Below are 22,066 nucleotides of genomic sequence, written 5' to 3'. Positions count from 1 at the left end.
CACAGCTCGGCTCCATTCGGCACAGGGGAGGTTTCGGTAAGCTGCAGCTCTCTCTCTCTCTCCCTCTCTCTCTCCCTCTCCCTCTCCTTCTCCTTCCCAATCGGCTGCAAATCCCTGAACCCGCAGCTGACAAGCCCTCGTCTCGCCCGCGGATCTCAGCTCGGCTGGCGGCTCCGTGGTGAGAAGACGGGACTCTTCTTAAGGGCTTTTTAGGGTAAGAGAAAAAAACCCAACCCAATCTTGCTGTTTTTCTTTCCGTGGCAGATAGTGGTTATAATTCTGCTGTGCTAAAGCAGCTTAATTAAGTGCGGCTGTGATTGAAGGTGAGGTGGAAATTAATTAATGGGCAGATGACGGCACAGAGGCTGAAAAACATAGATGAGGATGCAGTTCCCCGCGTCCCGCTCCTCCCTTCCTCATCCCAGCTAATGGGCTTGGGGAAGGGTTACGGGACAGCTGGAGCGGGGGCTTGGGGGGCTTTGCTCACATGGGGCTGTTTGATCTCCCGTGGCTCTGTCCCACGGTGGCTTCCCCAGCCCCCTCCCAGAGAGGGGACACAGGCAATTCCAAACCTTCCCTGCTGCCAAGATCCAGCCGCTTGAGCCCCCCTTTTCTAGCACTGCATGTCTGGGTACAGAGGGATGTATCTCAATCCCAAGCCCAGTGCTAAACAAGTTGCAGTCAGCTCCAAAAACAGTTGCCAAGTGGGAAACAGGATTAATTTTTTCCTGGTTATTGTCTGGCTGCGAGTTCACGACCCCACCATAAGCCCACAAAATACCGCTCATGTGTTGCTTGTTATTTTTGCTTCACTGGGATTTGCTGAGCCATAATCAAAATATTTCCTAGTCCCACGTTCTCTGGTCTCTGAGGGGATGGTTAGTACCACTTACAGATAACAGTGTTCTCACCCCTGGCTGCTGTATGTCAGCCCCATTTTATGGGTAAACTGAGGCACCAAATGACTGGAGCAACATTCTCCCTTCCTCCCAGTTCATCAATTTTGGGTGCATGAAGTAAAGCACCTAGAATTCTAGCTGGTGGCACTAGGGGTAACACCAGCTCCATGAGCACATTCAGAAATTAAAAACCCAAATGCTTGAAGCTCTAGGGCAAAGGGACTCACTGAAAACAAAATCTGAAGTAGCTGAGCTGGTGAAGAACGACACAAAGCCTCAGTCCCACATCTGTGCCTGTGGGAAAAGGAAAATATTGAGCTTCTTGCTACATTTGAAGGAAATACTTGGCTTGTGCATGGGGCTTTCCACTTTCAGAGGTGCTCAGGAGCCTTCCCTCTCACGCTCTGGGATATACTGGGCTAAGATTCTATCCTCACACTATGCCCAGTTTGCAGGCAGAGGGATGGAGATGTCTCTGCTCCTGTGGGGAGCACAGCTGGGTGCTGGGGGTCCTGCGGAGCTGCACGGGCTGTGAGAGATCCCTGCAGAAGTATTTAAGCTGTTCCAAGGCATGTTAAGGAGATGCCGTTACAAAGCAGTGCTCTGCAGAATAGATTTGGGCTCAGATGTGATGGTGAGAAGCAGGGGGAATGCGAGCACAGATGTGGAGCCCCTGCTGCTCCCCACTGGGGGAGTAGATGAGGAGCTGCTGGGGGTGGGTGAGCAGGGGATATAAGTGGCCCCGTGGCATGTTTTGGAGTGGTTCAGCCTGGGAGAAGTTCCCGGAAAGCAGCAGGACCCGAGTGAGCCTCGACACAGTTGGGCTTGTCTCTGCAGGACTGGGGAAGGCGTGGGACAGCTGCGGAAGCCCCTGGTCACCTCTGGAGACAGCAATGGTCGCCATGAAAGCCTGGATCCTCCTCCTCCTCCTCTTGGGAGCCACATCCGTTTTAGGTGAAGGTTAAATGTTTCCATTCTGGTCACTGTGCTGTCCCCTGCCCACGCCAGTGCAGGCATGTCTGTTGGCAGCCACTGAGCCAGCAGACACAGCCTGACATCGATGCTGGGTGCTGGTCTGGGTCACTGTGGCGTTAGCCCAGCCAGACAACTTCCACAAGGACTGGCTCCCATCCAGCCCCCAGAGTTCAAGCAAAGCCTGTCTGCGAGTCAGCAAGCCTCTGTATGACCAGAGATGAGCTCTCCAGCCCACTGGTCATGCTGAGACCATCCCTGCCTGCTGCCCCTGAGACCCCATCGAATCCAGTCTGTACCCACAGGAGCTGGGCACAGGGGAGAGCTGGTGCTGGGGCTCAGCTCCCCAGTTTATATGGGACTGGTCCCCAGGAACCAGCCATGGCCATCAGCTCCCCTCAGGCACGCAGGTAGCCAGCAAGTGCAGAAATCCGTTCTTGTCCCATAGGGCAATGAACCTTGGGTTCATTTCTCCTTGCACATGGAGAGGCAGGAGATATTTTATCTCTCCAGCTATAAAAAGATGAATCAATCCCAGCTGCTCCAACAGGAAGTACGAAAAACTTCTTCAGTGATAAGGGAAATAGAAAATTTGTATCATACCTGAGCTGCAGTGATGCTGTGGGACATCTCTGTTATGTCCGTCTCTTGGCATCTCCTGCACTGCATCCTACAGGAGCTCTAACCAGCCACAGTCCAACGGGAAAGCTGTAATATTGAACCTAAGGATGCCCAATTCCTTGAATCTATTTTATTCTTTCATTTATTGACCCTTAGGACAAAGGATTCTGAAACCAGCCCTCAGCAGGGTCCAGATAGGACCGAAAACCTTCAGCCCGCTGGTAATGCTCAGCATGGAGAGTAAGTTAATTCCCACCTTGGGTGGATTTTCCTTGCTGGACAATTTTTCCAACAATTTACAACTAACCAGTATTATTTGAGTAGAAGAGGACATTTAGGGTTAGAATCACTCTGTGATTCTATGATTTAGGAAATGGAATAAATGTTAATCATCCATGACCCCCTGTAGGGTTTTGGCTATCGCTGACACATGCTGTTGGCTCCTCTCTCCTGGAAAAGGGAAGGTCAACGTGTGACCACAGCCCCAGCTCCTGCGGGAGGCATGCGCGGGCCGGGAGGGTGAGAAGATCCCAGGAATGGGCCAGCACATGCTCTGACTGCCTTTACCCTGCCCAGACTGTCCCCACACCCTGGGCGGTTTTGTGACACCATTCCTTTAGAATCAAAGCCTGTGGAGAATAATTAACCTGCAGAGCCCACTCTGCTCATTAATCCCCAGGAGATGCCCCAGCCTCTCATCTTTACTGCCTATGGCTCAGGATTTAAATTCTAGCAGGCACTGAAAGGGCTGGCCATGCTGAAGGATTTGGGGATTTTCCCAGCCATTTGCCCAGCTCCCAGCAGCTCTCTTAGCCACTGGGAAGAATCAAAGCACCAAAACCACGGACACTGAGAGTTCCCCTCCACTTGCTGAGAGGTATTTTTAGGAAAACTAACCAGTAAAATAATTTTCCCCTCAAAGTGCATGGCACAAGGCAGTGATGCTGGGGCTGGCTCCCTGGCTGGCAAACCCTGCCTGAATCACCCCTCTGCCCACAGGTACAAGGAGCAGCTCTCGCCAGGGAGACCCGACCTTCACCTACATCAGACGCAGTATGTTCCTGCCAGCCGGTGCCACGGGGTAGCCCTGTCCCTCCGCATGTCCCCACCAATGCTCAACCCCTCAGCTTCTCCCTCATCCTCTACTTTCTGCTTTTTCTGCTGTCAAAGCACTACCCAGAGCCATATAATGCCATTTTCCTCCACAGGATTCCCCTCCTCATTTCCTATCATCACCAGCCCTGCAGATTAAAGCAGCTGATCCCAAACAAACTTAGGATCTTGCTGAGATCCCGGTTTAATCTGTTGCACATTAAATTTTTGCTTGGGGCAAGCACAAATACGCATTTCTCCACAGGATGTGACCACCCCAAGCCCACCTCCTCCTGCATGGATGCACAACTTGGGATGCTGAACCAGAGATGCCGATGTGCCAACAGATTAAAACCTTGCCCATCTAAGCCAAGTGCTCACTCCAAGCCAGACATGACGTTTCCATATCTGCTCTCATTTAAAGGGTCTTTTCCACCCACTTGCTTTTATAAGCCAGGATCATTTTCAACCATCCATTCACAATTTGAACAGTCCAGCTCTGTGTCTGTCTGCCTTTCTAGGAAACAAATCAACCTGCTCTATTACAAATTGGGTGGAAGAATAGGTATGGGAGATAACATAGCACACATCTCCAAGAAACTTCATTTTCAGAAACTTTAGTCACTAGCACATCCTCATAAACATTATTAGAACACTGTCATTTTAAAAAAAGCCCAAACCACAGACTCGGAGTGGATCTCATCCATTCAAAGTAGCTTAAATTAATAACATCTAGTAGCCCAGTTAAAGAAATTCCTTTAAAAATCTAACCTCATATTAAACTCTCAATGTGTTTTGCAAATTTTCTCTGTTTTACCGATCAGCTGGCTCCCGACATGCTCAGTCTGCTCGGTAGCATCTTAAGCTTCTGGTTTGCACACAGTAAAAGTGGTGCTCACAACAGGACACACGCTGCCCCTATAGAAAACATATGTTGAAATTTGGTTAAAGATATTCAACATGATCATACCAACAATTTTACCATTTTATAACTATTTAACCACTCTACCTTTTTTTTTACTATTTAACCACATTTGAAACAGACAAGTGTTGCCCCTCAAACAACATTTAAATGAGAATATGTGTTTGATTTCCTTAAGCCAAAGTTATTCTACACTAAGCATAAGCTGCCTGCACTTTGCTCCTCTTGGGTTTATCTTAATCATCCTGAATTTGGTAGCCTGCAGGGAATTAAGTCAGAAGCCTTCAGATGCTTTCTCATGCTTTAATTCCCAGCTCCCTGAACATGCTTTGAGTTTGTTTAATCCATGTGGTGCATAATATCCAAACGTATAGTCTGAGTTCTAGAGAAGCTGCTAAAACCCAACTGCCCATTTTTGGGCAGCTGTATGTGTAATGTGCGCCTCAGTAACACACCACTGATGTTATTCAAGGTCCACTGGTGCAAGATTCAAAAAGGTTTTTGTCTCCATGGTCGAAATGGAGCGAGTGCTCAGCAAAGTGTGGCCAAACCGGGGTGCAGAAGCGTACCAGATCCTGCCTAGCTGAGCACCTCTGGGGCGTGCACTGTAATGAAGCAACTGAGGAAGGGCGGCTCTGCATCGGACATGTTTGCTCAGGTGCTCCTATAACCTCACTTACGGGCAGGGGAGGATGTCCTGGTCTCACCATTGCACAGGTGTTTTACTCCCTTTGCTGTCATTTTACCATCTTTCTCTCCTTTACCAGAATTTAGTGATTCCCAAGCAGGGCTGGAGAGTACAAAGAGCAGAGCAGGAGGAGTTTATAGCCAAACAGAAAGATAACAGGGACTCACAATATCTTGGGCATATAGAACAAATCTCATTAATCTTGTTATAACGGCAGCTCTCAAGGTGGAGTCTGTGACTGCAGACAGCTGCCTCCGTGCAACCTCCAGGAAAGAGATGATTTGGGAATATCAAATTGCCATAGTCTCTGCTGAAGGGGCTTGTAATTAATTATATTATTCTTACAATCCCCTTTTAACCAAGTAATTCTGAAAACATTCTGAAAACATGTTTTGTGCAGAAAAATTGTTTCAGGTTTTCCCTGATTTCTTACATTTATTTTCATCTTTGAAAAATCAGGTAGCCGCTGTACAGGGATGCTCTGTGATTGTAAAAGGAATGACCTGAGTCTTGGGAAAAGACAGATTATTATTTAGGATTAATCACTATAGGTAAATGAGTACAGAGTAATATTTGGGAGACCAATTGTTAAACCCATCAGGTAATGCTCACTTGGCAATTACCCCACATCCTGCTCAAGCCAGGATACTACTGAATAAGGGGAGACAGCTTTTGGGAAAGACCAAAATCACAACTTCTGGGCATGCACTGGTAACAGAAACCTAGAAAGTTTATGACATTGAATTTGTAATTTTGCCAGGGTTGAGCTAAGAGCTCACATGCTGATCTGGATTCAAATTTCCCTGAAATTCAGCCCTTTGGGGAAGATAAATAGCAGTTCCTAGCTGTAATTATATCCACGTGGCTGCTTTCTACTAATTGTCAGGTTCAAAATGACATCGTCCCTGCCTTTCTGATGCACAGCTGTGGATAATCAGGAAAAATATGTTTTGGATACAATTCGCTCCTTATGCAGTATTTGCCTTATTGCATCTAAATTAAAAGCAGACACAAGAACGTACTGTGAGTGTTGTGGGGACTTGGGGCTGGTTTTTGATGTGTCTGCTTCTCCTCCAGCCTGCAACATCACCTGCCCTATGGGCCGTGTCAATGCCGACTGTGACACCTGCATGTGTGAGGATGCCACCCTGCACGGGAAGGTGTCTCTCGAGGATGGGTCACCCGCTGCCGATGCCAGGGTCTACCTGCAAGCCAAGAAACTCAAGCTGTTGACAATGGCCGATAACAGAGGCATGTTTAGGATCCCTGGAGTCTGTCCTGATGGGAAAAACACCCTTAAAATAAAGAAAGCCAAATATGCAACAGCGACTGTCACCGTGCCTGAAAGCGACCGGAGAAACCTGGCAATCCAAGTGCAACTGCACCGATCAGGTAGCCCCAAAGAGGGGGGATGCAGGAAGCTATATGCAGGCATCAGAAATAAACTGTGGTTTTATGGGAGGAAGAGTAATGAGATGGCCTTTTCCTTCTCCTGCAGGCAAACCCTATGTTTTCAGGAGCCCTGAGGACAAAGCCAGGAGAGTGGGACAGAGTGTGTCATTCTGCTGTGATGCCCGAGGGAACCCAGCCCCCGACCGCTACCTCTGGTAAGGAGCTTGATTTCAACCTGCCAAAAGTCGTAGTTGTCCCATGGATGCCAGTTTTATCTCCTAAACATCTCCATAAATGGGGGGTTTAGCTATAAAACAGTTAAATACTCTGAGAACTGATGGCTGCAAGTGATGGCTTCCTCACAATGGCACAGCAATGTCATCTGCTGAGGGATTCATTGGAAAAACACACAAAGAGTTTAAAAACCTCATCAGACACAACTGGCAGCTCTGCCTGCCTGCCAGCTGTCCAGCAGCCACATCTCAGTACTGCCAGCAGTAGGGGAAAATTTTTTAGGTGATGCCACCTAGCCAAACAAAAAACAGGGAAACTGAGGCAGGAAATCTGGCAAAATCCACATAATAGGATGCAGGATTAAGCCATCGCTGTGCTCCAGCCAGACTGTCAGCCTTTGTCTCCTTAACTGTTCCTGGCAGGTACCACAATGGCTCACTACTGGATCCCTCCTTGTACAAATATAAAAACAACCTGATTCTGAAGAACCTGAACAGTGGACAGTCAGGAGAGTATTTCTGCAAGGCCAGCAGTGCTGGGGGGTCGGCAAAGTCCCAGGTTGCCAAGCTGGCTGTCATAGGTAAGAGAGTTATGTGCCTGATGCTCTCCAAGCAGCTGGGGAGCTGTTGGTGTGCAAGAACCAGAAACTGAGATACATCTGGTAAAGAAAAGCCACAGGAAAAATACTTGAGGTTTATAACATTCATCTGTTTGCAGATAAGCTTGAATGAGCTGGTTATGAACCAGACGCTCCTTACAAACCAAAGCTCTGGATTACAGGTGACCTACCAAGCTCAACCTGCTGCTGTCAGATTTCTCACTGTACTTGCTGCTTGACATGGGAATATTTCTGGTTGTTTTTAAAACCCTGGGACACATTTTAGTCTTGCCATAGTCAAAAAGCCAGGCAGCAGCAGAGTATCTAGCTGGAGGTGGGTTGGATGACTATAGTGGATAAGCAGGAGCTGGGATGCTCCTGCAAACAGCTCTTAATCAGGGTCCTAAAGCTAAAGCTGAGCTGCTTCCTTCACTGAAATGAGTTAACCAGCTAACAAAAATCCTGCACAAACCTCATTGTTTTTAGGAGCAATGTTTAGCTCTGAGGTTTCAGACAACACAGTGATGACTGTACAATTATTTCATGCTGCTCATTAAGAAATCCTATTCAACAGGAAGACAAGAGGCAGCCTGTGACCCCCAACCCCAAAGCCACCTCATCCGACTTCCTCATGATTGCTTCCAAAAAACAACAAACTCCTTCTACTATGATGTGGGCAAGTGCCCAGCAAAGACCTGTGTGGGGAAGCTGGATAAGGGACTTCGGTGTAAGGACAATGTCTCCTACTGCTGCGGGGTATCCAAGATGGAAACCAGGGACATCTCCTGTGATGGCTACACACTCCCCACTAAAGTCATTATCGAATGTGGGTGCAAAATATGCACCGAGACCAAAATAATGGTTCGAGGCAGAGCCACAGCAGCTGATAATGGTGAGCCACTGAGGTTTGGCCACATTTACATGGGGAACAAGAGAGTGAGTATGACTGGCTACAAGGGAACCTTCTCCATCCACATTCCAGCAGATACGGAGAGACTGGTTCTAACTTTCGTGGATCGACTGCAGAAGTTTGTGAACACAACGAAAGTTCTGCCCTTCAAAGAAAATGGAGGTGCTGTATTTCATGAAATCAAGCTACTAAGAAAGAAAGCCCCTGTTACACTGGAATCCACCGAAACAAATGTGATTTCTTTGGGGGAAATGGAAGAAGATGATCCAATTGCTGAATTAGAAATTCCTCCCAATGCATTTTATAGGAAAAATGGAGAGGTCTACAGTGGCAAAGTGAAAGCCAGCGTGACATTTCTGGACCCGAGAAACATCACCACAGCCCCTGTGACACAAAGTGATCTGAACTTTGTAGATGAGGAAGGAGATGTATTTCCGCTCCGCACATATGGCATGTTTTCTGTGGACTTCACGGACGAACAGGGTACAGAGTCCCTCAATGCAGAAGAGGTGAAGGTTCATTTGGATGCTGCTCAGGTCAAGATGCCAGAGCACCTGCAAGAGATGAAGCTTTGGTCCCTGAACCCAGAGACAGGCTTATGGGAGGAAGAAGGGGACTTCAACATTGAAAAAAGCACACGGCGCAAACGGGAGGAGAGAACTTTTTTGGTTGGGAACATGGAGATCAAAGAGAGGCGTCTCTTTAACCTGGATGTCCCTGAGAGCAGACGGTGCTATGTCAAAGTCCGAGCCTACAGAAGCGAGAGATTTCTGCAAAGCGAGCAGATCCAAGGGGTTGTAATTTCTATTATAAACACGGAGCCAGAACCAGGGTTCTCCTCCAACCCCAGAGCATGGGGCCGTTTCGACAGCGTAGTCACTGGTCCTAATGGTGCCTGTGTGCCCGCTTTCTGTGACGAGCAACATCCCGAGGCCTACGGAGCTTATATCTTGGCGAGCATGGGGGGTGAAGAGCTCGAAGCTGTGCCCTCTGCTCCCAAACTCAACCCTGCTGCTATTGGGGTCCCACAGCCATACCTCAACAAGCTCAACTACAGGAGGACAGACCACGAGGACTCCAACATTAAGAAAACAGCATTCAGCATTAATGTGGCCAAGCCAAGCCCTAATTCCCCAGAAGAGAACAACGGCCCTATTTATGCCTACGAAAACCTCAGTGAATGCGAGGAAGCTCCACACAGTGCTGCTCACTTCAGGTTTTACAGGATAGAAGGAGACCGGTATGACTACAACACTGTTCCCTTCAGTGAAGATGACCTCATGAGCTGGACCGATGACTACCTGGCATGGTGGCCCAAACCCATGGAATTTAGGGCCTGCTACATTAAAGTAAAAATAAATGGGCCCCAGGAGGTGAATGTAAGATCTCGTAACATGGGTGGGACGCACCCACGCACCATTGGCAAACTCTATGGCATCAGGGATGTCCGCAGCATCCGTGACCCCCAGCAGCGGGACGTGTCGGCAGCCTGCCTGGAGTTCAAGTGCAGCGGAATGCTCTTCGACCAGGACCGTGTGGACCGTACACTTGTCAAAGTGGTCCCACAAGGCAACTGCCGTCGAGTGAGTGTCAACAGCATGCTCCATGAGTACCTGGTGAACCACCTCCCCATGGCTACCAACAATGACACCAGCGAGTACACAATGCTGGCACCTCTTGACCCACTGGGACACAACTACGGCATCTACACAGTCACTGACCAAGACCCAAGGATCGCCAAGGAAATTGCCCTGGGCAGGTGTTTCGACGGCACATCTGATGGCACCTCCAGAACCATGAAGAGCGACGTCGGTGTTGGGTTGACTTTCACATGTTCGGAAAGGAGCGCAACAGAGCAAAGCATCTTCCAGTCTCAGAGGAACTTGGGCCAGCAATCTCCAAGGAACTCAGGCCAGCAGTCCATCCTGGTTCTGCCAGGGCAGAGCCCCGTGTACCAGAGGCCACCAGCAAGCCGCCGAAACAACCAAGCCAGGATCCCGATGAGAGGTCAACGTCCCACCTACTAGAACTGTATAGGAGCATTGGTAAAGTCACTCACACTCAATTAAATATACTTTGAAAGCAACATCAACCTGCTAAATAACCTAATTGAAAGCTGGTAGGTGTCATTATTTATGAGACATAATTAAGGTGCCATTTTTTTTTCCCCACCAGAAAGGAAAGATATAAGGCGAGAAGTGGGGGCCAGCAGTAGTGAGTTTGTGTCTTATTAAATGCATCCATAAAAATCTTTTTTCTGCCTGACATTAAACAGCTTCATGTGATAGCCTAAAGGGAAGACTAAACACATGATTCAATTAAGTCATGAACATAAAACATTTTTCTGTTCTGCATCTGCAGACTTTGCCAGCCCAAGTACCTGTACAGTAGTTGGTAACATGAAAAGGAATAAACTGATTTCCTCATACTGAATTCAACTGCAAGGTTTCATACTTGAAATGTAAGTATTTTATTTATTTCTAGCTTGTTTTAGAATGATTGTATTCAAGCTAAACTACTGGCAGCTGCATTTCTAAGAACTCACAGGCTCAATAGCACACAGAAGCCATGTGGATTTGCAGACTCCACGTGGACATAGCTAGAGTTTTCTCTTGCTTCTTGCATTATTTGACAAGAAAATCTGTGCTCTATGATAGGGTAGGCTAATAAAAAAAGTAATTTTGTAACTTCGACAACGTGTGTCACTTCTGTGTTTGAAATGCCCGAGTAAATAAACCACATGTAGAGCTGAGTAAAGAATAACCTGCAGGATTTCACCTTTCTGTTCACAAACAGATCACAGTTTTATCAGTGTGAAACTGATCCTGGATATGGGTGAGGGGTTTCATGGGTGCCTGGTTCTCCTGCAGGTGCAGAGTTTGGCCATGGCATGCTGCAGTCAGGGAATCTCTCCCCAGCTTGTGGAGAGTCAGCAACGGTGGTGGGAGAATCAGAGCAGCAGGTCTGGGCAGGGATGAATTAAGGAGTGGCACAAGATGGAGGTAACAAAGAGGGCTGGGAATGCGTGTTTTAAGGATGATAGGAAACCAGGCAATGTAGAGCGATGCTGGGTGGAGATAGGGACAGGCTTCCCTCCACACTCAGAAGCAGGGAGCAGAAGGATCTGGCAAGAAGCTGCTCTTAGCTGAAGGTACAGCTGGTCACAGAAGGGGTCAGTGATCCCTCTCCAAGTGACCTATTAAATTGTTCCTTCAAGCCCCCACCCTTTCTAGACTGAAATTAAGGACCTCATAGCACAGAAGACGTGTTTACAGGCAAACACTGGCAATAAATTTTTGGGATGCAGACAAGCCAGCAAGTCTCTGACACAAAGTTCCCACAAAGAGAGAGAAAGGTGGATGCAAACTGGAATTCAAAACACGTGCTCCAGCATGGATTTCCCTCTCCTGCCCCATCCCCTCCTATGGATATGAAGCCAGTTCTAGGCCTATGCTGCCATACCTACAGCCCATCAAGGGCATAGGGAATCTTTCAATAGCATTTAGCAAGCTTCAGAACCAGTTCTCAGGTCTGATATATGGCAGTCTGAATTATGCTTTAAGAGATAAAAAAGAGCCCTTAATAATCCACTTTTTAATGCAAATTGACAGTTATCAAAGAAAAGCAGAAAAGGAAGAGCTGTGGAATACTCTGGCACATCCACTTCATACCAATGAATTTAGACTCTGTGTTTTCTTTTGTGTCTAGTCTGCTGCAAGGGCTTGGCAGAAGCTGGAGCCAAGGCAGCCAGTGGGGAGCACTAGCCTTGGACCTCTTGGCTTGTGCAGAGAAATGTCTCTTCCCTCTGCTCCCCTCCTCCTCTGCAGACAGAGAGCCAAACCCCCAACTTAGTTTCATCACTTTGAGAGTGAAGTAACACAAATGACTTCTACAGACTAACCCAGGAGATAAATGGATGAAAGCAGGCTCAGGATCCTATCCCTGTGCTGCATGTGGGCTTGCCAGTAAAACACAGCAGAGTACAGGGCTCTTCCTTCTGGGGAGAAATGTGTGTTTAATAGCACTGAAATGGTCACGGCCCTACAGCCTGGAACAGCCAGAAGCTCTCCAAGTTTCCCCAAACTGTCCCCCTCTGCAGCTTAGTGCTGAGTTGGAGGAACAAACTAATCTGTGCACTGACTGAGTCCCTGAGCTCTCCCAGGAGGCTGCTGGCAGAGTGTGCTGGATACAGAGCAAGACAAGAGGTTTCAAACACGGGTGTTTAAGCACTACCAACAGAAAACAACCTTGACATAACAACCACTCACTGCTAACACTTCACCACTACTGATGAGCCACCATCCCAATACATTAAGAAAAGTTTATATAGGAGCAAAGCTACAGCAGGTCCTGGCATCTGCTACTCAAAACAAATTTTACGCTACAGCTCAATGTCAGTTCTGACTCCTCCAGTTCTGTTTACGGTCAGTGTATGACAGTGTCCTTTCTGCAAGCTGAAACCTAACTCACACTCCCACATATCAAGAGAGCATCAGCTGGAGGAATGCGGGAAGGCTGGGACTCAGCTCCTCCCTCAGCCTCAGCCTTTGGACCACCAACCTTGAGAACAGGCTGAAGGAGGAGACACGGCTCCTAAACGTCAGCAGGTTTGTGACTAATGGCAAAGCATCTCCCATTAAGGTCACTCAGTTTCCAATCCTCAGATAAATCCACTGACCTATCCCTCCTGTTTTTAAGGGAAACTACTGTTTCCCAGAAGCTATCAGGATGTTAACAGATAGGATAAACAAAAGGAGAGATATTCTTGTCTAGCCTCAACCAGCAAATTATTGGGGGATTTTGCAAACAACTTTATAAAAAGGCTCAAGTACTCCTCTGATTAGTCACTTATACTTTTTGTTTATTTGTAATGTTCAGAAAACCAGAATAAAGAGGTTTCCTAGGAAGCAGGGGAAATAGTAAGGTTGCGGAACATGAAACAGATGCATCTAATTGTGAGTCACCAGCATCTTAGGAAATATAACTCCCTCTATTAACATTTATTTGAAACCCATGATGAAATCATCCCTATCCAACACCAGAGCCCTTCTGGTGCCCAAACATTTTGCAGTTCTGCCAGTAATTTGGTCCCAGTGATGTTAAATTGAGCTATACTGGACACTGGGTCTGTGAATGCCTCTGTTGCTTTCCCTCTCTCCTCTGAGAGGAGAACAGCTGTTTTATTTTGCTAAGATCCCTTTCCAATGGCCAGGATAGCTGTACTCAACCTCAACAGTGGTACTGGGGATCAAATCACCATGTCTGTGTTCCAGAGTCAACCCTGACATGCTATTCCACACCTCATCAGTGAATGCCCCATTTTTGGTTTGTCTGTTCTGCAAAAATAATCAGATTTTCATTACTTACTGAGTTAAATCCCTGCAGAGCCAGGTGAAAGCAAAGTTTCCAAAGAGACATCTTGGCTAACAGCTGCCTGGGGAACACCAATTCCCTTTAAAACTTCTCTACCATGCCAAAAATAGCATGCGCAAGACCTTCTCCATAAAAAAAAAAATTAATCTTACCTTCTTTTGCTCCGTAAAATGACTGGGATAAAGTTGTGCATATACAAAGCTAAGACATTAACTGTTAAACAACACAGAACTGTCTAATCTTTTATAACCTCTCTCACAGAAAGCAAGAGAAGCCTTAAAGCAAACTCTGCACAGATCAAAAGATTAAGTTACAAGTACATGGGATCCTGGCTGCAATATGGTTTAGACATTATTCACTATTAAACAACTAACTGAAGACGTTCTGTACCAGATTTTCACCATCTTCGGTCCAGCTGTCCTTGGTTTTCACCCTAAAGGGATGCAGCGAGCTCCATCTACAGGGATTCTGGGCACATGCCACCTCCAACTTCCCAAAAACACAGGGAAACTCTTCCTGTTGCTTTATGCTTTAGTGAGAAACAGATAATTATTGTCTGCCACCAATACGTCTCACACTGGGCACGACCTAAAACTGAGGATGAAAGATACACAGAGGAGTTAAAAGAATTTTCCTCAAGTCACTGCTAGGAAGAAACTGTTGATTTAATAGTTTGGTTATCTAAAAGCTTTCAACCTGGACTCTTGTCTGAACTTTTGGCACTGTATTCTTTCTGTGGGAGTCACACCTCACTGTTCATTTTCCTCAGGTTATAATGAACCAGAACTCATTTTCCAGTGCCTAGGGATCTGAAACATCTGAAAAGTTGAGTCCCAGTTAACCAAAACACTTCTCCTAAGTCCAAAATTCTTTATCATTAGTGCTTAAAATTATCTCTAGATTGCGGTGGTGGGGTTTTGCCATATAGCAATGTATCAAGCCCCACAAAACTGCCCAAACCACCCACCATCCCCCCAAACACACAAAAAGCTCACCCTTCTATTGGCATAAAGCAGTAACTAACCTTTATAGACTGATCTGAACAGAGTAAAAGCAAAATCACTCCACAACTTTCACTTGCAAAGAGTATCAGGGAGCAAAACACAAAAATACATCATTTTCTTGGAAACAAACTTGCCAGATTTAGAATTTCTGCAGCACAAATTGCACTGAGTCTGCGGTCAGGAACAACAGGAATTCTCCACAGGAGCCTGACTTCCACCTTGCTGTTGTTTCCAGTTTTTGACTCTGATTCATAGGCTTGGATTTCTTGGAGGACCATGTGTTTTGGAAAACCTGTCAGAGATAATTAATTGATGGACCAATGGCAATAGAAGAAAAATACTGCAGCAGCTGTTTTAACAGATGCTTCTTCACAAACATTTTAATCCTTACGATATGACACATTTTTCTAGATTTTTTGTTTTTACTTCAGCAGAACTCAGGAAAAGCAGGAAAAAGTTAGCAAATATTAGAACAGCTCCTAAGATATGGTCGTCTTTTCTCTGCTGTTATACTCAGTGCTATGTTACTACTTACAAGACAAAAAAGTGTAAGAATCACAAGTTTTGGGGTTCTTGACATGAAATACTTCTTGTATATGCCATTAAACAAAGACAGATTGAGGAAAATCTTGGGTAACAACTCCTCATCAGGTAAAAATCTCTTCTGTCAGAAAGTAAAATAGTAGAACATAAATTTTCTGGATTGAGGGCACAAAAATTTTAAACAGGACGTATCCCAGGATATGAAAACAGAACAGGGAAGGAAGAAAATCATCACGGACAGGAAAAGATTCTCTAATGTTCCCAGCTAAATTATTCACCTCAATGCAGGGGTACAAAAAGAATTTTATGATCCACAATACCACCAAACTAGATAGTCTAAGTCTCAGTGAGCATTAGAAAAGCACTGGATTTTAGTCTTTCCAGATCAAAATAATTGTCCAAAACTTATGCCTGAAGAAAATTATACCAAAAGTCCTCAATACACCCCTGAAAACGTTGTATAAAAATAAATTTATTTCGTAACAGTGGAAACAGGGATTTATTCCATATCTACAGCACTCATGGAGATTCTCTTCCCTGATGGAGAAAGAGAAGTATCTTCAGGAACCCACAATGAAAACATGCAGATGACAGTAAGATCAAACACTATAGGAAGAAATCCCTTAATTAAGTTGAATGTTATAGGTGGGCTTTGAAATATTTTATATTACCATTAACTTACAGACATTAAAAAATACATTTACTGCTTTATATCCTGTGCCAATATTCCCCTCTCTTTCAGAGTCTTTTTTGCCATGCTAAGTTTGAGTGTTTGAAATCTGCATTCCTCATGAACGATTCTTCGATTCTGCTGGAACCAAGAGTGCATATATCCGTTGTAGAAGTCAACTGCTGTAAGCTTCTTCTTTAAAACGACTGTTTTGATTCCAACCCAGCCTTCCTAAAAATAAAAACAAACAAAAAAAGGCAGTAAGCTTCTTCCATGTTTAAAGTTATCTTTAGCTCCCATAGGCTGGCTTACAGAATTCATTTTATTCAATGTTATCAGGTCTGTAAGTCGAATTCCTGCTTGCAGGTGTGGAAAGCCTGTTAGAGGAAATTAAAAGTTCACAGTATTAAATAAAAAAATCTGTTGCTGATCTAAACTAGTACAGAGACTAACAACAGACAATTAAGACAAAAGTTATGCACCACGCAAATACTAAAAACCTCATCTTTAGGGCAGTGAATATAAAACAAATGGGAAAAGCCTACCTTGCAGCGAGCTATTAGTGTTTGGGAAACTTTATGAAACAGCACTGAACCAGGAACAACTCCACAGTCATTTAGTATTTGATCTAAAAGCAAAGAAAGATCATCCTGCATTTTTATGCCAACAAGTACAGAAAAGGTTTGAACCTCTTCTGTTCTTTTGAAGCATGATAACCATCTTGAGTCACTATTTTGCTAAAAAATACGTTATTGTATTCTGTGTTTTATTATAACCAAATGAGCAGAAACAATCAGAACAGTCATTCTTTGGCACTGCTCCATATCTGATCCATGAACTCACTAAGCCCTGATCAGTCACACCCCTTGGCCCACATGGCGCTAAGATTCCTAAAGAAAATGGTTTAAAATTTTAATAATTTAAGAGTAAATACCATAAAAAACAGGGATATTATCCACTTCCACAAAATCCAGAAGTTTAATGGTAGTACCCTTCCAGAGTGTCTGCAAAGGAAACTGGAAACAGATGACACATTGAGAATATTTTCACATTTCCAGGCAACTGTCTGATTTTCTCCTTATGCAAAATACCTCTGATAATAACACTAACAGAAAATTTAGCTGTATGTCTAGATAGATTTTCCTTATCATATCTTGTTTTCCTTGTTCTTCTTCAAACCATTAGCATATGCAGAAGTGAGTTAAGCAATTAGCTACAACAGCTCTTCACTGTGGTTGTTTGCACTGTTTACTGTCATGCAGAGATGTCACTGTAGCATTCCAAACCTTCTCAAACACGAGGGAAAATCTGAGTTAAGGAAACAACATAAAATTTTTGAGCTGATTTCACACATAGGATCAAGTCCATGAAAATTCTCCTCCACGTTAATTCCACCTCTAATGATAAACTACCAGGATTTTAAAACACATGCTAGGTTACAGGGGCTAAAACAACTAAAATTGAGGTTTAGTGATTAGTTAAAGTATCTACGCCAAACTCAGCCATGCTATAGGACAGAAAAAAGTTCAAAAAAATCCACTGTCTCACCATACTCCCTATTGCACGATGCAGTTGAATTATTTGTGCAGCTGTTTGCTCTTCCCATTTTATACAACTCTTCGCTATAGAGATTTTAGGAGCTAGGGGGAAAAGAGAAATTAGAAGACTTCTTATTTTGTTTTGCATCTTAGCAAACAGCTGTACTACTTTATCCTATTTTAAACCTCAGTTTTTCCTGACCAATAGTGGGTCCACAATCCAGCTAAGGTACCTCAAACAACAACTGGAGAAAAGATTTTGTAAACCCTCAATTTGGATTATTTATATTTTATTCTCAGTTGCTCTCTTATTTATCCATTGCACTGCAAATTTGTAACATGTTTACAAGCATGGCTGTAATCCTTCTGTCTGCATGACAACCATGAAGAATAACAAACTCAGATTTTGTGACATCAATAGTGATTTTGATATTGTACAAGTAACTGGAAAAAAAAATTAAGTCTGAAGAATTCTGAAGCATTTTCCTCCTGTATGATTCTTTTAAGCCAGTGAAGGCAGTGAAAAGAGCATATTAGAAATTAATCTAAAGAAATACAACCCAGCATGGCAGGAAACTTAAGTTTTCCAGCTGATAAAGGAAAAAATGAACAAGTCACATTAAAAACAATGTGTACCTACCAAATGTTACTCCTTCTTTTGGCTGCTCTTTTTTATTTCTTAAACTTTCAGGCAAGTTCTTCAAAACTGCTAACAGCTGCAAAATTAAATTTTGTACAGAGTATTAGCCAAGCTAAGTTTAAGCAATAATAAGCAAAGTAAAACTTAATTTTTCAACAGTGAAACTGTCCGGTGAGCTTTTAGAAAATTGGCTCAGTATATTCAGAAGATGTGTATCATACACACACACACAGAGTAAAGACATCCTTCCCACTGAATCACAATTAAAAAACACAAGTGATTTTTTTATGGATGATCTCTTCTCTGATATTAATCCCAGAACAGGACTAAAGCTGACTATTAAAATAAAAAAGCAGATATTCATTTAAAAGAAAGAACCTGCACTATTTCCATAGACAGCATTTGGGTTCTTCACTGAATAGAAACAGAACAGCAACACACAGGACTGAGGCTGACGGCTGATCATAGACCACTGAGCTCTCCTCTCAGCAAGGCAAAGTGCTAACAAACACCAAGCTTCACATCATTCTCCTCTTAAACTTGAAGCCAGCTCAGAACAAGATTAGTAAGAATTCTGTTTGCACATGTTAAAAGCAAAGTACCAGTCAGAAGTGACACAGCTGGCAGGACTTTACCATGTTTGCACCCATCTTTGCCAACATCCCTTCCAGCTCCTGTGCCGTACAGCGGGGAGGAACAGCAACCTCTTCTTGCTTAATAATTGGACCTACATCAAACCTGCAAGGCAGAAAACATACAACCATACTAGAGAAGCTGAAGCTCAGTTAGCAGTTCAAAAGTCTGTATTCGATATGTTAGCTCAGTTACTAACTACCCTTTTTTATTTTCTCTTAAACTATTTTTCAGATGTCATTTCACATTATCAAATGTTTGGTTCACAAGACAACACAAGGAAGAAAATATCGGATCTGTCTTGGCAGCAAGATTCTCCTCAGCAAGCTGAGCCTGATATGAACATACAATTTACAGTTCAGAACATGAGATCTCAGAAGAAACAATCTGAAATACTCAGAGGAAATTTGTTTCACACTTTCCTGAGATCTATTATTAGACAAGCATTTAAGAAAGAAAAGGTAACTAGGATAATGCATTTTCACAAGCCTTTTAAGCCAGAGTTTGGACTGAAATTAAAACATATAATCTCTCTCATGCCGAGACAGGCAATTTATCCTCTGTCCACTTACAGGATGTTACAGGTGACTCTGAAGTCTGAAAAACAGACCTTTTCAGTTTATCATACCAAGTCTATTGACAAAGCTGTGTGACTGTTCCCTGTCTGTTCCCTGTGGTAAAGTTAATAATTAGAGAAAAAGCCTGGAGTGCAAATTACACACTTACTAAAATACTGTAATTGTGGCAGATCTCATATGGTCAGATGAAGATTTCTAAGTGTTTCAAACTTTAAACACGCCCATTAAAAAAATTTGTGATTACATAGAATGAGTTAAATGATGATTTCAGCAATGATGATTTAAAGTCCCGAGAGGCAACAGCAACAGTGGTCTGCAAAGCACACCAAACCTACCTTTTTGGTCTTATTTCCATAATTGTCACTCCAGTCACCTTATCACCATGAAGCACTGTGTGGACTATGGGTGCAGGACCACGCCATCGTGGGAGACAGCTGGGATGGACATTCAGCACACCACTGGAATGAAATGTTTACAAGTTAGAATAGGAATGGTATCTGAAACATATGTAAATGGATCTTCAACATATATTACAGTGAAACTACTATCTGCTCATACCTTCTCGTGTTACTGGCTTAAATATGCACTTGAAGGAAAATTCACACTACATAAACTTCAGTTTCTCGCCAAACACAGAAAGAGAGATGTGAGGAATAAAGGCAAACACATTCTGCTCATAAATTTACATCCATGTGTCAAAGAACACTGAACTTCACAATGACAGCAACAGGGCTCAGGCTAAGCAGATGAACCCAGGGAAGCTGACCTCACCTAATGCAAATCACAGATGCTGCCTCAAAACTAGAGTGGAGCTTTGCTAACAGAACAGTGACACTGTCCACACTTACTATGGGAACTGCAGAATGAGGTCCTCGCTTAGGAGACGTCCAAAAGACGCCACCACACCCACATCAAACTGCCCCACAGGTCCCGTGTGTGGCCACTCGTGCACAGGCAGCTGGAGCTCCCTGGCACAGCTCCTCACGGGCAGGTCCCCGGGAAGGCGGGAAGGCAGGGTCACCACCTCCAGCCGAGACACAAGCGAGTCCTCGCTGGGCTCCCTGGAGTGGACAAGGTGTTGAAGGCGTCATGCAGGCAGACTGAGGCGAGGGCTGGATTACCTCCACCCCTCGATATGCCCCTGTGCCAATCCCCATAGTCTCTGTGATCCTGATCCCTGTCCCACGCTCAGGCTCCCTCTCCCTCCTTTCTCTGCCACCCTCTCTGCCTAACCCACGGTCCCTCCCGCGCGACTCCACCTCATCCTTCAGTAACCTCTGAGCTTCATCACTAGCCGTCATCTCCCATCCCTCTGTGCCCAGCACTTCCCTCACCCTCTCCAGCCCCTGCCGTGTCCCCTCAGGCTCCGCGCGCCCCAGGGTCCATCTCCCCCCATCAAGCTCCTTCCCTCACGTCCCGGTCCCCCGTGTCTCATCTACCCCTCTCTCCCGGCCCCGTCTCGCCTCAGGACCCCCTCTCTCCTGGGACCCCTCTCCCCCGTGCCCGGGCGATACCCGGCGGCCCGGAGGGCTCGCAGGGCGGTCACGGCGAAGCGGTCGGTGCCGAAGAACAGGACCCGCCATGGCGGCCCCGCCGCCCTCACGCCCTCGCTCCAGGCGCGCAGCACCCGGGCCCGCATCGCGGGGCTCCCGCCGCGCGCGGCGATGACGCACTGGGATCCGCCCCGGCGCGGGGCCGCCCCTCAGGGCTGAGGCAGTGCCGCCATGATCGTAAAATCATAGAATTGCAGGCGAACCTGGGTTGGAAGGGACCCACAAGGATCATCGAGTCCAACCCGTGGCCCTGCGCAGGACACCCCAATAATCCCACCCGGTGTCTGGGAGCGTTGTCCGAACGCTTCTTGAGCTCTGGCAGCCTTGGGGTCGTGAGCATTCCATGGGGAGCCTGTTCCAGTGGCCGACCACCCTCTGGGGGAAAAACCTTTTCCTGACATCCAACCTAAGTCTCCCCTGACTGAGCTTTATGTCGTTCCCTGGGGTCCTGTCTCTATCGACGAGAGGGAAGAGAGCAGTGTCTGCCCCTCTGCTGACCCTCGGAGGGATATTGAAGACCACAATGAGGTCTCTCAGTCTCCTCCAGGCTGAACAGACAAGTGCCCTCAGCCGCTCCTCATACCGCTTCCCTTCCACACCCTTCCCCATCCTCGTGGCCTCCTTTGGATGCTCTCTAAGAGCTTAATGTCTTTATGTTGTGGTTAGTCTGGAGAAGACCAAGAGAGGATCTCATCAATGCATAAAAATATCTCCTAGGGTGCTAAAAGGATAGTGCAAGGCTCTTTTTGGTGGTGTTCTGCAACAGGATGGGGAGCAGTGTCCATAAATTAAAACATAAGAAGTTCCATCTCTACATGAGGAAGAACTTTATACTGAGGGTGGCAGAGCACTATGACAGCTGCCCAGAGAGGGTGTGGAGCCTCCCTCTCTGGAGACATTCCAAACCCACTTGGACACGTGCACCCGTGTCACTTGCTCCACCTGACCCTGCCTTGGTAGGGGGTTGGACTGGGTGATCTCCAGAGGTCCCTTCCAACCAACAATTCTGTGACTCTGTGATCTTGGTGTGGGGTGGTGGGAGCCATCAGGGCAGCCCCCAGGGTCTGTGCTGCCCTGACGGCTCCAGCCCCACGGTGTCGATGCTCCTGGGTGGTGTCACCCATGGCCCCTTAACCCCGACCAGGAGTTGTCCGTGCTGCCTCATTGTGAAGATAACACAGAAAAACGTCAGGGACTGAAAGGGGT

General features: G+C 45.7%; 2 protein-coding genes across 3 annotated transcripts; one reads left to right on the top strand and one right to left on the bottom strand.

Moving 5' to 3' along the window:
- On the top strand, positions 1–10,761 carry CILP (cartilage intermediate layer protein). 2 transcript variants are annotated; one of them, XM_082290876.1, is made up of 10 exons: positions 1–36; positions 127–214; positions 1,737–1,853; positions 2,649–2,732; positions 3,492–3,545; positions 4,979–5,164; positions 6,272–6,586; positions 6,693–6,801; positions 7,243–7,400; positions 7,993–10,761. In XM_082290876.1, the coding sequence occupies exons 3-10, from the start codon at positions 1,793–1,795 to the stop codon at positions 10,353–10,355; spliced, it is 3,330 nt and encodes a 1,109-aa protein (XP_082147002.1). In that variant the 5' UTR covers positions 1–36; positions 127–214; positions 1,737–1,792; the 3' UTR covers positions 10,356–10,761. The 2 variants fall into 2 exon arrangements, with proteins under 2 accessions (XP_082147002.1, XP_082147003.1); XM_082290877.1 differs by lacking the exons at positions 1–36; positions 127–214; positions 2,649–2,732 and having other exon boundaries at positions 1,763–1,853.
- Positions 10,762–14,951: 4,190 nt separating this feature from the next.
- MTFMT (mitochondrial methionyl-tRNA formyltransferase) lies at positions 14,952–20,946 on the bottom strand (the record flags this gene model as incomplete). The annotated part of the gene is made up of 9 exons (XM_082291032.1): positions 14,952–16,149; positions 16,464–16,546; positions 16,853–16,934; positions 17,467–17,558; positions 18,097–18,172; positions 18,732–18,834; positions 19,643–19,765; positions 20,156–20,368; positions 20,822–20,946. The coding sequence occupies 9 exons, from the start codon at positions 20,944–20,946 to the stop codon at positions 15,949–15,951; spliced, it is 1,098 nt and encodes a 365-aa protein (XP_082147158.1). The 3' UTR covers positions 14,952–15,948.
- Between the last annotated feature and the right edge of the window lie 1,120 nt (positions 20,947–22,066).

This window comes from Coloeus monedula, assembly GCF_965178545.1.
Source record: "Coloeus monedula genome assembly, chromosome: 14".
Taxonomy (NCBI): domain Eukaryota; kingdom Metazoa; phylum Chordata; class Aves; order Passeriformes; family Corvidae; genus Coloeus; species Coloeus monedula.
This window is presented reverse-complemented; position numbering and strand designations above follow the sequence as displayed.